This window comes from Lycorma delicatula, chromosome 8, assembly GCF_047948215.1.
Source record: "Lycorma delicatula isolate Av1 chromosome 8, ASM4794821v1, whole genome shotgun sequence".
Lineage (NCBI taxonomy): Eukaryota > Metazoa > Arthropoda > Insecta > Hemiptera > Fulgoridae > Lycorma > Lycorma delicatula.
This window is the reverse complement of record NC_134462.1, coordinates 22,869,566-22,885,573: the sequence shown is the minus strand read 5'-3', so window position 1 is coordinate 22,885,573 and position 16,008 is coordinate 22,869,566. Positions and strand designations below refer to the sequence as shown.

Sequence of the window (16,008 nt, the reverse complement as noted above, 5' to 3'; positions counted from 1 at the left end):
CATGTTTCAAATCTAATTTTGTGTTTAAAGTTAAAACAAAATATTTAAATTAAAAGTGTACCTAACTACACGATCGGTTTTGTACAAGATTATAATGAAAAACAAAGCAATTTCTCATAAAAAAAATTTCACCAAAATCTACTCTTGCATCACACTGAGTAAAGAAACTGATCGTGTAGAGAACAGAACGTTACACTGAGACTGTGTACATTTGTTAAGCAGAGATCACTTTCATAATGATACAAGAAAAAATATTTAAATACCTCTTAAATGTAATTTATGTCATTTCATCAGAAAACACACATTTTTATTTTAAGTATAATACACCGTTACATGAGGATTTACTTCTTGTCATGTAATGATTTAAACACCGAAATAGTATTGCGCATTGTTGATCGGCTGTTGTTATTTTATTGCCAGCTTTGAAATAATAATTTTTCAAATAATTTATTGTATTTCTGTCATTAATAAAAAAATTATTATCTAATGAATTTTTATTTATTTTATTAAATAATAAACGAAGAATTGTATAATTTCCGGTTTTTTTTAATAGTAAATTTTGATTTTACAATTTTTTCCAAATTAAAAGTAACACGTACACGTACACGTTTTATGTGTTTATAACCCATTACAAAGTTATTATATGTCAAAACATAAAAAACAGGATCTTTTAACTCCAATTTATTGGTTTTCACCAATTTGACTAAACTTTTTTGTATTTAACATATTTCAAATCTAATTTTGTGTTTAAAGTTAAAACAAAATATTTAAATTAAAAGTGTACCTAACTACACGATCGGTTTTGTACAAGATTATAATGTAAAACAAAGCAATTTCTCATAAAAAAAATTTCACCAAAATCTACTCTTGCATCACACTGAGTAAAGAAACTGATCGTGTAGAGAAGAGAACGTTACACTGAGACTGTGTACATTTGTTAAGCAGAGATCACTTTCATAATGATACAAGAAAAAAATATTTAAATACCTCTTAAATGTAATTTATGTCATTTCATCAGAAAACACACATTTTTATTTTAAGTATAATACAGATTTACTCCTTAGATGTTGCTATCATAAATTTGCTACCAACAAAACATTGACACACTTGCTCCATCTCTTGTATATTTGAACACAAATACCTTTTTAGCAGTTATTAAAGTATTCTGATTATTTTTTTTTATTTTAAGGTCTCGCTTAAAATTTAGCCGATGAAATTTACATACCTTTCTTTTTCTGTTTTATTATAATTTCTCATGCATTCATCGGTTAATACATTTTTAGTTAATTTATTATGTTCATAAAGTTTTTTTACCGTAGCTAAAAACAGTAATAAATTTATAATTTGCAATGTTGTCGAAACAGTAGTATATACTGAAATGAATATAAGTCTTGCTGAAATTGAAAACATACACCCACATGAGATTTTCATTATTAATCGAACAAATAAAAAAATTAATCTCCTGTTCTGATCGGTGTACAGTAATAGATTATTTTGATTAACGTCAAGAACGATTAGGTTTATTAGTCTGCTGATAAAAAAAAATTCCCAAGCATTAGACCCGATGAATCGAGATAAAACCTTGATCAGAATGGAATGGGACAATCCAGCCACAATTAATTGTAAGATAAAAAAATAGAAGTCATAAGACTCCATATTAATTATTTAATGTATAAACTCGAGAAATGATAAGAAAAAATGTGAAAATACTAAATATGAGAAACGATTATAAAATAATTCACAATTCAGGTGTTAATGAATACTACTTGAGTAGAAGACTTCGTGTTTCCTGTTTAGCCTCTGGGAGTTACCATTCAAGTATTACTTCAGAGGGTGAATGAGGATGATATGTATGAGTGTAGTCCTGTACAGTCTCAGTTTGACCGCTCCTGAGTTGTGTGGTTAATTGAAACCCAACCGCCAAAGAATACCGGTATCCACAATCCAGTATTCAAATCCATATAAAAATTTACTAAGCTTATTTTATTTTAAAATAAGCTTTTACTAGGACTTGAATGCTGGAACTCTCGACTTCCAAATCAGCTGATTTGGGAAGACGTGTTCACCACTAGACCGACCCGGTGGGTTACTTGAGTAGAAGATTAGAAAAAATAATTCTAACCTTGAACAAATACAAGAAATGAACATTTAAAAATTGTTTTAAATACTTACAAAAAATTAAAATTCTTTAAGACCGTTTAAAAATTCATTAACTGTGTAATATTGTTTCTGTAAAATAAAAACCTTTCGTTATGTTTTATAAATAAATTGGTGGGAAGATAGTTTAAATAGTTCAGCAATTCATTAAAAATGGCAACAGAGACGCAGCAAGACTCTTTCTTATAAGCAGAGGTATTGTGAAAATTTACCTGTAAAATGTTCTTTTGTCTGGTTTGGAAATTTTTTATTAATAAGTGATTGTTTTTTCTATTAGTGACTGATTTCATAATTATAAACACAAGTATTAGTTAACATTTTTAATTTTCTAAATACACAATCCATATTTATAGCCATTTTTTATTTTGAATACTCAAGTTTTTGAGGGAGCCCTAAGAAATGACATTACACTTCAGAGAGGAATATACATAAATATTTATATATGTTTAATGATAAACTCAGTATTCTACTAAGGTACTTCAAGTAAAACAATACAGTTTCATTTTTTTAACTAACAAAATCAATTTGTTCATTCCAAGCAAATTATTCATCTAATAAAATAGCCAGAAAGGGGATGCTGTTAGACTCAAAAATCGTGTTATTAGGTGATGGGAAAATTATGCAATCAGCAATGTTAATCAAAAATACTGTCATGATGTTCTTAACAGCTGAATTCTTGTTCTTCCAATCCATGCTCTATTTTTTTTTTTTGATTCCACTTAATAATGGTGAATCCACATCTCATCATAGAATACTCTCAAAAAGCATCACCTCCTGGGTGAAACTATTGTTTCAGTTCTGGGCATATGCAAAGTGTTGTCTCCTTATGGGGGTCTATAGACTCTTTTAGAAACCATATTCTGTTTGTTTTACGGTATGTGCTTTTAGGCAGTCCTTATATTCACAATTATATACCAGTATATAACTGTGAATATATACATAAATTTTTAAATGTTAACTTACCCTTAACTTATATTTATGAACGTGTAGTCTTGTTAAAAAGAATAGTAACTTATTGTTTCTATCAAAAAACGACAGCAAAACCTTTTTCCTCTTTACGTATTTAACTCAATACTTGGACTTACAAGAAAGGGCCTTATTATCCTTCTTATTCCATATCTAATAAATTATCTATCTATTAAAAAAATCTTCTGACTAATTTATTTAAAATACAAGTAAAAAATGTTATCTTACAGAAACAATATTACTCTGTTGATGAATTTTTAAATAATACTAATTTAAAAATTTAAAAACCCTGAATCTTCTGCGACTGTTAAACTTGCACATAAACATGTGCTCCAATAATCTTCATTAATGCCTTTTGATTTTTGAATTATTTGGCTGTTATATTTTGTAATTATTATCTTCATACATTTTACAAAACATAATTTCATTTGTTTATATTGTACGTAAAAAAATAATATGGACTTTAATCGCTTTTAATTTTTATTTTCTAATCGTGCATTTTGTGATGCTACTCTGATTGCATGTAATTTATACAATAAATTATTTATAATAATTATAATTAAAATAATCATTAGCAGAGGATGTGGGGTGATGAGACGTATAAGGGTGTGGAAGACACAGGATGTGGATTTATTAAGAATTCTCGTTTTCTTATTAAATTTATTACCTGTTGTAAGCAACCCGTTTGAAAAATTAATATATGTATATCGTATCAAACATGTTAATCACAGAATATAATTAAAGTTAGAAGAGTAAACCAGTCAAAAAGTAAAATAAATCTTTATTATCCTCAAATAACACAGTTACAATTAAACAAGATAGAAAACTCAGCCGATTATTTCAAGTACATAACCTACATCTTTATTTATAATTATAACATTCAAAACATAAATTATTTTAAATCTACATTTGATTCGATAAAAAATAAAAAGACATTTCAATCCTATTTTCTCCTGTATGCATCATCTTCAGTTTAATATTCTATTAAACTGTAATATTTTGTCTCTATATTTTAGTATAAATATATATTATTCTGATTTGATTATAAGATAAAAAATTACGCTAAGCAAACCATGTTTTTCATGGTACTGAATTAAGGAGAATTTATATACATAGTATTCATGAAGTATAGTAACACTGAAATAAATTTCAACTCTTAAAATGAGATTCAGCAAATGGTTTTACCTCAAAAAAATCAATTTTTTGGTTAAAAAACCTACCGCATCCCAAGGTCCCCTCCTCTTCAGGGCCAATTCAGAAATGTTTTAAGGAAAAAGTTAAGGTTAGAGTTGAGATACGTTATTCTAATAGGTAACTCTAACTAAAATGGTGGTCATTTAATTTTTTTTTCCGTTATGTACAAAAGTAACTCTTAAACAGCAGTTATTATTATTTTTTTAATACTGGTAGCATGTCATTTTAATAATTAAATACGAATGTTTTAACACGATTTGAAATGTGCTGTTGTATGAGAAAATAAATGAAATTCAAAATTAAAGAGAAAGAGATGAGTCAGGGGAAATTAGAGTTGTTTTAGAGGATACATATTAACAATATCTGTAATCAAACAAACAAGTAATGAATGAAGGCGGGTTAAAATGGTACACTACTTGTAGAAGAGGTGTGAATAAAGGAGATGGAGGCGATTTTACTCACGCAGCAGCTCTTTCTTAAGTAATACAACAACTGTCAGTTCCAATTTTAATTTGAAAATAAAATTATTGGATTATCTTAGATAATTATTTTTTTATTACTTTTATTTTGAAAAAATTGCATACTTTTATAATATTAACAATGTTAATTCTACCCTACTGACATTTGTATGTGTCTGTCTGTCTGTCTGTAGTGTGTCCGTCCCGCTTAGCTTAGCACATAAAACACCAGTAGTGCGAGTGATATCATTCCATACAAAAAGTAATAATGTGCTCAGATAACAGGCACAGGAATGTATAGATCGCTAGCGGAAAATCCCGATTCGTTAGTAGATGTCCCGTGGTGGTCAGTGTATACTTGTTATATTATTAAATAAAATTACTTGTACTTGTAATATATATTTATTTCTTTAACCAAAATATACGCAATACATATGTTATTAATATATTTTTTAAATTATGTTTTGCAGTTAAAGATGAATTCGACGGTCATGTGTTTAAGAAATTTGAGCATAAAGATGGTTTATGCGATGGAACGAGATTTACTGTTAGAAGAATGGAGAATAATGTTTTAAAGTGCAAAATTTTGACTGGAGGTAAGCAAGGAGAAACAATGTACATTCCAAGAATAACTTTGATCGATGAGAGTACAGAAGGGTTTTCATTGAAGAGACTTCAGTTTCCTCTGCGATTAGCTTTTTGTAGAAAAAAATTTTGAATTGGTCGGTATTGATTTGAGAGGAGAAATTTTTGGGCATGGACAGTTTGTTGTGTTATCAAGAGTAAAAAGCATGGAGTGGAATTGTCTTCTGAGCGTAGAAATAAACGAGTGAAAATGTTGTTTTTAGAGAAATTTTGGATGGTCTAGACCGATAAGTGGAACATTGAATTTTTTATTGAAAAGAAGAGTTTATTAAATACGATAAAAGAATTTCCTCAAGGTTTTTTGTTTGTATGTTCATTAATAAATTTAAATTATATTATATAATATCATTTCGTAACTTATCCTTTATGATTTTTTTTCTCTGAGCCCCCTTCAAAAAAAAATTCAAATTCCAACGCCTATCCCTCACTTTTTCTGTTTAGTCTCTGGAACCACCTTAAGGTATTACTTCAGAGGATGATATGTATGAATGTAAATGATATGTATTCTTGTACAGTCTCAGGTCGACCATTCCTGAGATGTGTGGTTAATTGAAACTGAACCGTCATAGAATACCAGCACCTACGATCTAGTATTCAAATCAAAATAAAAGTAACTGCCTTCACTAAGAACTGATCTAAACCAGATTTAATCGGGAAGATTTCCTGATATATTTTTGCTTTCAATTTTCATCATTCAAAAAATATTTTTCACACAAGATGTACAGTTTTGGACACCTAATAGTCTCATTCCAAGACGTCGCCTGCCAAGGGAACCCACCCTAGTTTCAGAGGGTATGCCATAGGCACACCGGGAGAAGCTACTAATATAAATTAAAATAATTAAATTAATAAATAGCACACATAATAAATAAAGAACCCGACTTAATAGAGAAGGAGATGAAATCTGGCAGAAAATAGTGATACATTTTCTGTCATAAGTTGGTTGGTTATTTGTCAATCGATTTTCAAAACTAAGGTGTCATTTTGTTCTAAAAAAAATGCTTAGCATTTTCTTAAGAACACATAATATGATAAAAATTTACACGGTCACCGTTAACATTAATATAGTGAAATACTAAAATAATATAAATAAATAATTAATAAAATGAAATATTTTATTTATAAGACAATGTTGTTAAAAATGTGTGTACAAAGTATTATTGTTCACTTCTCAATCCGATTTTCATATATAAATTTATTAATAAATACAAAATGCCGGAGAGAAGGAAAATTGAAGGGAAATGTAACATTTTTCCTTAAGAAACTTTCTGTTCACTTTTACACCTAGAATCCGTAATGTATAAGCCTACTGTTTTAGATACACACCTGTTTACGATTGGCAATTCTTCAGAATGTCTTAACATCACTCTCAAGTGCAAAATAAAATTCATTTCACAACAGAAATTCTACGAATATCTTTAAACAGTATCAGAAATAAGTTAAATTAATTAAAATTTTTAATAATTTTTTTATTTTAATTTCTGCTGACACAGGGGGAACCTGATGGGTTAAGTCCTACAGGATAATTTACAGAGAGGTAGTCAACTGCCATGGATCTTGGGTCAATTGATGTGCTGCTGAATGGCAGTTTCGGTTGCTCCAGGGGTGCTTAAATAAAATTAAGAGAGAAAAAAGGGAATGTTGGTATTGTGAAGCCGTTGTTTTTCACTTATATTTATGTTTTATTTACTTTTTAAATTTTAATATCGGGGTCCTTTGCATCCTGTAAGTATGTTCAGTGTTTGTGTCTAAATTATCTGTCTTGTTTAGTTTGGTGTTTTTAAATAAAATGTAAGGGCCCTTTCCACCCTTACATATGACAAACCTGATTGTGATTTAATCCCTATTTTAAAGAGTGTGACGAGGACTAATGACTAGCAGTTGATGCTCATATAACAAAATAAAAATAAAAAAATAATATCCTCGAGAAAAGATTTTATTAATATTATTTTTAAATTTAATAATAAACATAAAATGGGTATAATTCGTATTAAAATAATCAGAAGTACAAATTTTTTTATATTTTGATTTATTATTCAGGAAAAATCACAATATTTAATTAAACAAAAGCTATGAAAATTTTAACATCTTTTTTTTAAATAATAAATTTTTTTTGTACAGATATTATATGTTAATCACTTTAAAACTGATATTATTATGAATTATAATTACATAAAATTATAGAATAAATAGTAACTTATACCTGTGATTTCAATTTGTATAAGTATTTTATTATAAATAAAAATAAATAAGCTATATTAATTATTATTTATAATTTATACCTCCAAGACGGATGTCAACAACTATAGAAGTATTTCATTGTTGCCACTGACTTATAAAATACTATGAAAATGTTATTGAATAGATTAGAACCCCAAATAGATCACATATAGAAGGGTGTGAAGAAGGATTTAAAAAAGGACGATCATATTCAGAATAAATACAAAGTCTGATCGATTCTAAAATATTACATATCCAGAAACACAAACCTTTCTTATATCTTTTACAAAATTTCAGAAAGCGTATGATTTTGTGGACAGAGACTTTTTCAAATTTTGAGAGAATATGGGTTGACCAGAAAATTTGAACCTCATTAAACTCACTCTTACAAACACATTCTCTAAATTTAAAATTACAGGAAATATAGGCAAACCTTTCCTAGTCAAAAAAGGGCTGAGACGAGGTGATGAACTATCATCGATCCTATTTAAATTGGTTTTGAACAAAATAAAGAAAATCTTTTGTGAGATGGATGATTTGAGTGCAAAGATCAGATACAAAAATCGAAACATCAAAATAGGATGTCTATTTTTTGTTGAAAACCTATATAAATAATTATAATATTATAGTAATATTTTACATTCACAATAATATTTTATACAATGATATTTATTTAATACATATTTTTTTATTATTTATGTATAAATGGCAATTTTTTAATATATTTTTTTAATTTTTGTTAACGTTTTTAACATATTGAAATGCCATACAAAAATATAAGCTAAAACAATCATTTTGTTATATTTTGGTTAAAACTATACCTTTCAATCCCCATGCACAACAAACAGCTTTTGTCATAATGCATTTCATTTTGTAACACAATTCAATAAATATTAATACATATCAATTAGTTCTGTTTTATCAATCTATCCAACCACCCCAAGGGGCCTGCACCATATCAATGATCAACTGCAACAATATCAATCTGTAGTTAAAATAAACAATTACTTAACAATTACAATTATATATATATATATATATATATATATATATATTTTGTTTTTTATCATATTCACTGTTATATGTCATTACGGCCTTAATAACTTTTAAAAAAATTATCCAAGTATAACTGTTCAATATTACCAAAAGATGTCAAAGTAATTGTAAGCGGTTAAAACCATGTCAATATAAAAACACCATTACATGTATGTATACATACATACATACATACATATATAAATAAATATTTTTTTTATCTGAAATGGAATATTAATAGTTTCAACAAAAAAAAATCTGTATGACACCATAATTATTAAAATTATACTAACATACAAAATAATTATATAAATGTATCAGAATAAATTGTGAAGATATAAATCACATTTGAAGTTTATGATCATAAAAATGTTATATATGTAAAAGAAATTAACAAAAAATGACCAGTAATTTACCATCAATTTATTTAAAAGATTTATTAAATATACCAAAGCGATACAAGAATGTTAAGTATGTTGGCAATGAATCTTTGCAGATGATCTACTAAAAATATCAATTGTCAATTTACAGAAAAACTTTGTAATTAAAATAAACATTTTTATATAAATAGGTAATACAAGTAAAGTAATCAGCAACAGATTGTCATTATTAAACCAGAACCAGATATCTAGAAAAAAGGAAAAACATTAAGAATAATTTTTAAATTAGGTTTGGACAGCCACAGGAAAGCAAATAAAAACAAACACGGGAAAGAATTACAATAAAGGAATCAACACTTTTAAATCAACAAATTATTTTATAAACAAAAAATACAGAAACAATTATTTGTTAATATAAAAAGAAATAAGTAAAGTAATTACAGTAAAAAAAGCAGTAAAGTAATCATAACTTTTTAAACCAAATAACATTACTTGATATAAAATACAAAACATTAAAAAAAAATTGCATAATTAAAACAGTATTAATAAATTAAAGATAATAATTATTAGGTACAGTATAAAATAATGGCCAATCTTAAATAAAATTCAAAAAAAGGTAGACCGAACAAACAATTGTACCGGTGTAAAGTAAATAGAAAATGAGCTCATTGTAAAAAAAAATAGGAAAACTTAATGTTATTATAATAATTATTTTATCTCCTCTTAGCAGGTGGTGTTGCTTGAGTATGATGCACGCAGCCTTCTACGTTTTCTGCCCAATCACAGACATTTTCAGGGTGAACAAAAGATTTTATGGGAATAGCATATGATGTTTTCGTTCACCTTCACACATATAGTACAAAGTGCAATCTGCTTTATCTGGGTGGTATTATATTTAATCGTCTTCCTCTTCACATGACACTGCATTTCCTGTGGAAAAAATATATTCATTATAATCTTAGTTCTCTGAAGAAAAATATTAAAATTTTTTGAAATTTTGCTGGTTTTGTAGCTTAAAAAAGGAGGGACAATAAAGAAATTATATCATATTTTTCCTGATGTATACTATCTTTTCCATTCTTTTTTATGATTATGATAGACATACAGCAACAACTGAGATAAAGAAGACACTGTCAGACTAACTTTCTCTGATAATAATGATGTTCACTATACACAATGGCCAGTCCCCACAGTGAACAGAGTGAAAATGTAATTTGTAGTACTGAACATCACCAGTATTTTTTTTAGACAAATGCAAAAGTATATTCATTTAAGTAAAGAAGGCACAGGAAAATCCCTAATAAGCCCATCGTGAAATACTAGGTGTATTTTTGAGTACGACTATGTCATTTTGTGAGTGACTTGTGACACACATTAAGTTGCCTATTACAATAACAATACTCACACATAAATTAAATAGTTACTCCTAGATCGTAAAATGCTTTTGGATTTAGCAGAAATATGATTATTTTATCTAAACGTTTTTTAAAATTTAAACTACAGTCCAACTCTTGTTCAGATCAGTTGAGTCCAACTAGACATCTGAAATTTGCTTTCTCTGTAAGTATATGAAGAGAAAGAAGCAGCCCGGTAGACAATATAATAGTTGCTAAACAACTATAGAACAGGGAATAGAAACGTTGAAGGAAATTGATATACTTTGATAGGTTTGTGAACTGCATTGCTCCATCCATCTCTCAGCAATTATCTAAAAGGTATGTGGCCTTGTAGTATTTGTTGATGAAGGTGTTGACAGGTCTTGAAAATCTCAATAATCGGTTTGAAAGGATGAATATTTTTGTGTTTTATATAGGTATGTAGAATGCCGACAAGAGCAGAATGTCTGTCGTGTTATTTTGTGTGTCGTGTCTACATTTAGAAGATTTATAGAGAAGATTGTGTTGCATCCAGTTACTTTTAAAATAATATCTACAATTGTAATTAAAAGAAACAAGTAAATAATCACACTTAAATAAAATTAGTGTTTGAGTATGGCTCAAAGAACTGTAATTCATTACTGCTAGTAAAGAATATAAAAAGCTAATATAGAAAGTAATTATCATCTTAAATTTCAAATTTATTGTACCTTTTTATCACAAATAATAGAAAATTCACTTTCATTTGTTTTAAATAAATACTGATAAAGCTCTACAGCATTTTATAGATTTCTCAAGTTTATACATTTTGTTGATGACAATAATAATAATTAACAATCTCTTTTGATTAATGATAATTCGTGCTTAATAATTTTAATTATTATTTAATTATAATTTTATTTTTTTAAACTAATTGAATTATCTTTTGAACGGTATATATTTAATGTTCTTAACACAAAATTAAAAAAATAATAGGTAATTTAAAAAAAAAGTATAACAAAAGAACTGAAAATTATATATCTGGTTGAGCAACATTCTAGTAAGTATCATTCAGTAAAATAATAATAAGGAAAAAATGAAAGTAAAGAGAAGATGAGACTTATAGTCGAGAAAGAAGTTATAATGAAATAAAGAAAGATGTAAGGAACAAGAAAAATTTTCAGTAAATAAAATAATACAAATTTACAGAAATAGAAGAATTGTACAAATTTATGGCACATCATTTTGATGTGCTTGATATTTTATTTTGTTTACTTTTCTATTGTTTTGTATGTAAAGTCTTAAAATATCCATCTTATTATAAATCTCAAATACAATTTACTTAAAAATTACATTACGTTAGGGATACAGGCACAATTACAATTAGGCACTTACATCAGTTCAAAAAGTAAAAAAACCAGTAACATGTAAGGGGTTCAAATCCATTAAGAATTCTACTTTTAGCTAGCTACTTGAACCTGAGGTAGTAGCATCGCAAATCAATATCAGGAATATTATCTACTCACTCAAGTAAAGGATTACCACCACTTAACCTTCCAGTGGGGGGTCTGGGTGAATGGTTTATAATGCAGTCAGATAATTCCACAGGGCGTACAATTTTAGGAATGGAAAACTGGTTTGCTTAATAAAGAAAGGTTAAATTTGTTTTCAGGTAGCTGTTTAATACGTAAAGAATAGAGATTAATTGAGGCATACATTTGAGCTGAGGTTGCTGATCACTAATACGCAGTACCCATCCTAGGTACCATAATTTCTCAAAGAAATGAAAGTGGAAACTCAGTGTCCACAGAGAAGCTTGAAATACTCCTACTGATGGGGCTGTTTTTCTTATTATGTGGTCCACTAAAGATAGATGGACTGGATTTTAAATTATTCAGTCTCTTCATCGATCCTGGATCCATTCTTCCCTTGGAGTGTCTAATGGGTTTTATCTTTACCTGATTTCTAACTGGGTCTGTGCTGTGGATATGGACACTTTAGATAAATGTAAGTGGTATATTCTCAAAAATATAAACAAGGGAAAAAGAATGCATTGAGAAACAAGTACTAGGAAAACTGAAACTGTTAATAATGTTGATTTCTTTTAACAGAGTAACAGTATTTAAAATAACACAGAATTTCAAATAATTTGTAAAAGTGGAGATGTTAAGGGAATGAAGAAGATTTATTGTATTCCAGAAGATGAAGGAAAAGTAATAAAAGATTAAGAATAAAAAAGTCTATAAGAAATAAAACAAATGGAGCTTTACAATTACATAAATTTAAAGTTATTGTGAGATTTCCTCTGTTGCCATTTTCCTCTTTATTGATTGACTGATCCTTCTAATTAAAATAACTTTTAATTAGCTGTCAGTTGCTTAGAATCTCTGTCTTATTTTGTGATAAAAAAAAGAAATATGTTCCTAAAAAAGTACTTTTTTTCATATACAGAATTTAATATTTAATAAAATAATACTTTTCTGTGTCTAAAGTTATCTGCTGCTTTAAGATCTATATTAGGGTTCAAGATAAATAACTGTTTTAAATATAGATTAGAATACACTGTCACAATTTTTTAAAATAAAATTAATGAATAGACCAAGCGGTTTTTTAGGTCATTGTAATGTCAAGTTAGAATTTAAAAAACAGGATAGCAGTGTGGATAGCCGTACAGAAACATTCCTGAAACTAATAATTAATTTATATGTATAGTATATTATTTAAGTATAATTGAATTGTAACATTTTAATTTTTTGATTAATGATTTAATTGAATATTAGTTAAGTGACAGTATTTATTTCTCTTTTTTTTTAAACTTAGGAAAATAAATCTGATTTTATCGCATTAATAGCTTTTTTTAATTTTTGCATATTTATTTCTATTAGCTTGATATATTTATTTTTAAATCATGCATGTTTATGTATTGTCTGTTTTTTTTTAATTTTTTGCTTTCAATTTGTATTTTCAAAAAAATATAACAAAATTTTCATATTTCATAGGTATGTTTTAAAAGTAGAATTTGTCAATTTAAAAAAAATATTACATACCTTTTTTTTGTTTTTTTCAGTTCTAATGTCAATTTCATCTGGAATGCCTAATCATAGTGCGTCTATTCAGGTAAATAATAATTTGTTTTTATTGGTAGTAGATAGATGAATAAATTATAAGTACAGTTTACTCGTGTATTTATCTGTAATACATTTTTTCTATGAATAAACTGACCTCTTACCAATTGAAAGACCTGGGTAAAAATGTATGAATTTAAATAAAAAAAAGACGTAATGCAAATAAATCCATAAATAAAGCTACTTTAATGCGAGTGTGAAATCAAAACCAAGTTTAAGAAATAAAATATTTTTCTTTAGATCTACTCAAAATAGTGAAAAGTTATACTCTGATATCTTGAAAGTAAAAGTTTTAAATGCAGCATGTGAGGATTGAGTTAATGATGCAGTTTTATTGTAGGAGTTTGGCGGAACTCTGCACATTGTACAAGTGTACTGCAACTAAGAATCTTGCCAGCTGTTCACTACACTATGTAACAAGATTACTGTTAACCCGAAACTTTTAAAAATTCATTATCAATTTTGCAAAGTTTATGGTGAGAATGCATGATTGAAGATAGTGTGAGGCAACTGTTCATTAATTGTATTTAGAAATGGCCAGACCCATTTCTACGATGAGAAGCAGGTGGCTGATAGTCATAAATAATGAATTGGTTCAGCCGAACAGTGTGGATTTAGATTAATGCAATTTTTGCATTATTGAATTTTCTGATTGATTTCTTTAGAACTCTTGATCAATTCATAAAGTTCCACCTCAGTAATGATAGACCGTTGAGTGTTTTGTGCCTGGTGGGATCTAAAATTCTTGTGCGACATAAAGACAGTGGAAAAGATTGTTATTGTCCTTTCTTTAGGATTACAACACTAAGGTGATGCTTTCCTGGATAAGTTTTTATTCTCTTTCACCAAAAATATCAAAGAAGCTTTTAATAAACTTCTCAGACAGAAAAATTATAGCAATAAAGGAGGGGCAAATTATGGCAATTTGAGACTAAGAGGGTGAACGGTTGATTCATGGGTGTGTACCTAGTTTGGAATTGTGCTATGAGATATATACAAAAAAAAAGATAGGGCGATTCAAAACAAGCATTACACCACATTGAACTAGGGCATCGTTTTCTTGCATAAAAGTGCACGCTTAGTTACTGCCAGATAAACTTGAACTTTGGTATAATAATTCAAGTTTGAATTATTTGATCATCCTTCATAAAGCTGTGATTTATTATTTAGTGATTACGAACTCTTAAAAGATTAAGAAGCGTCTTGTAACCAGTGCTTTGATGATTATGAGGATGAGCACTTGGAATTCATTGTTAAAGGGTAGATAAGATTACAGGTAAAAAAATTTTACGATGATAGTTCAAAAGTTATGTGATAATTTGTGATGAGTATTTTAATTTGGCTGGAGGCAATTTAAAAAAATAAACAAAACTTATGGTTTTAAATTGTATGAAGTAAAAATGTTTTGTATGTGCTAATATTTTTTCAAAATAAATGAACACAATTTCTAGGTAGTTGTTGCATACAAATATTTGCTTTGACCAACAAATTATTTTATTTCTAAGTCACTGAACTATTTATGTAATTGGTAACTAAATTGTTTTATAGATCTCTGTTTTTGCGTGTGCAGTGCAGTAATTTTTTTTTAAACTGTTCACTATTTGATTTAGAGAAGTAAAAGTATACCTTCAAATTGTATGTAATTGTACTGCTCTTATACTCTTAAATTGTTTTGAATAAGAAATGAATGTTGTGTTTTGGGTATATCTTACTTTGTGGTATTAAATGGAAAACCCCAACTTTTTTTTAATTTTGGTGGCAGCAGCATTATGTCAAGTTTCGACTTTCTCATGACTTAAACGTCTTCTTCTTATTCAGACACAAACTGGTAATTATATATGATGACACTATATTTTTTTTAATATGGTTGAGTGGTATTTGTTTAACTTTTAAATATTACCTTTTTTAACTTAACAGAGTCAACAAAGATGTTACTTCTAAAAATTGGAACAGATCAGGATTGTTGTGTAGAGTGGTGCAATATATTGCGTAGTAGTAGAATTTAAGTTCATAGTTATGTCATTTAAATAAAATTATTACTGGATTTTTACATACTGGGTTTTACCTCTGATTAAAAAATAACAAAAAGTCTATCTAATATTAGATCACTCAGGACCTCTCCACTTAATGTCTGTATTATCTTGGGATAATATCATGAGATTATCATGAACGGGAGAATACCGGGTGAGCAACTTAAAACCACTAAAGAATAAATACAGTTGTAACATATAACATTTTAGGAATGAAATGAAAAAATGGAAACTTAAATTACATTATATTCTGTATTTACATTAGCAGAAGTTTACATATTTTTACAAAACATTTTTAATGCGAGAACCCTGAACAGCAATTCACTATTGTGTTTGCGTGATCATATCGAGAGTCAGCTGATTCAAAATGTTTTTGTCAGAGCTGTCAATTTATTGTTGAATGTTCATCTTCAGTTCATCAATAGTGTGGGGATTCAGTTCAT

At 27.8% G+C, this 16,008-nt stretch overlaps 1 protein-coding gene across 1 annotated transcript in view; it reads left to right on the top strand.

Moving 5' to 3' along the window:
* LOC142329161 (uncharacterized) overlaps nucleotides 1-16,008 on the top strand; it is a 488,476-nt gene that overhangs the window by 470,485 nt on the left and 1,983 nt on the right. Inside the window, exons 4-5 of the mRNA XM_075373514.1 lie at nucleotides 5,246-5,371; nucleotides 13,478-13,527. Of these exons, the coding sequence (XP_075229629.1) occupies nucleotides 5,246-5,371; nucleotides 13,478-13,527 (176 nt within the window). The remainder of the gene's footprint in view (nucleotides 1-5,245; nucleotides 5,372-13,477; nucleotides 13,528-16,008) is intronic.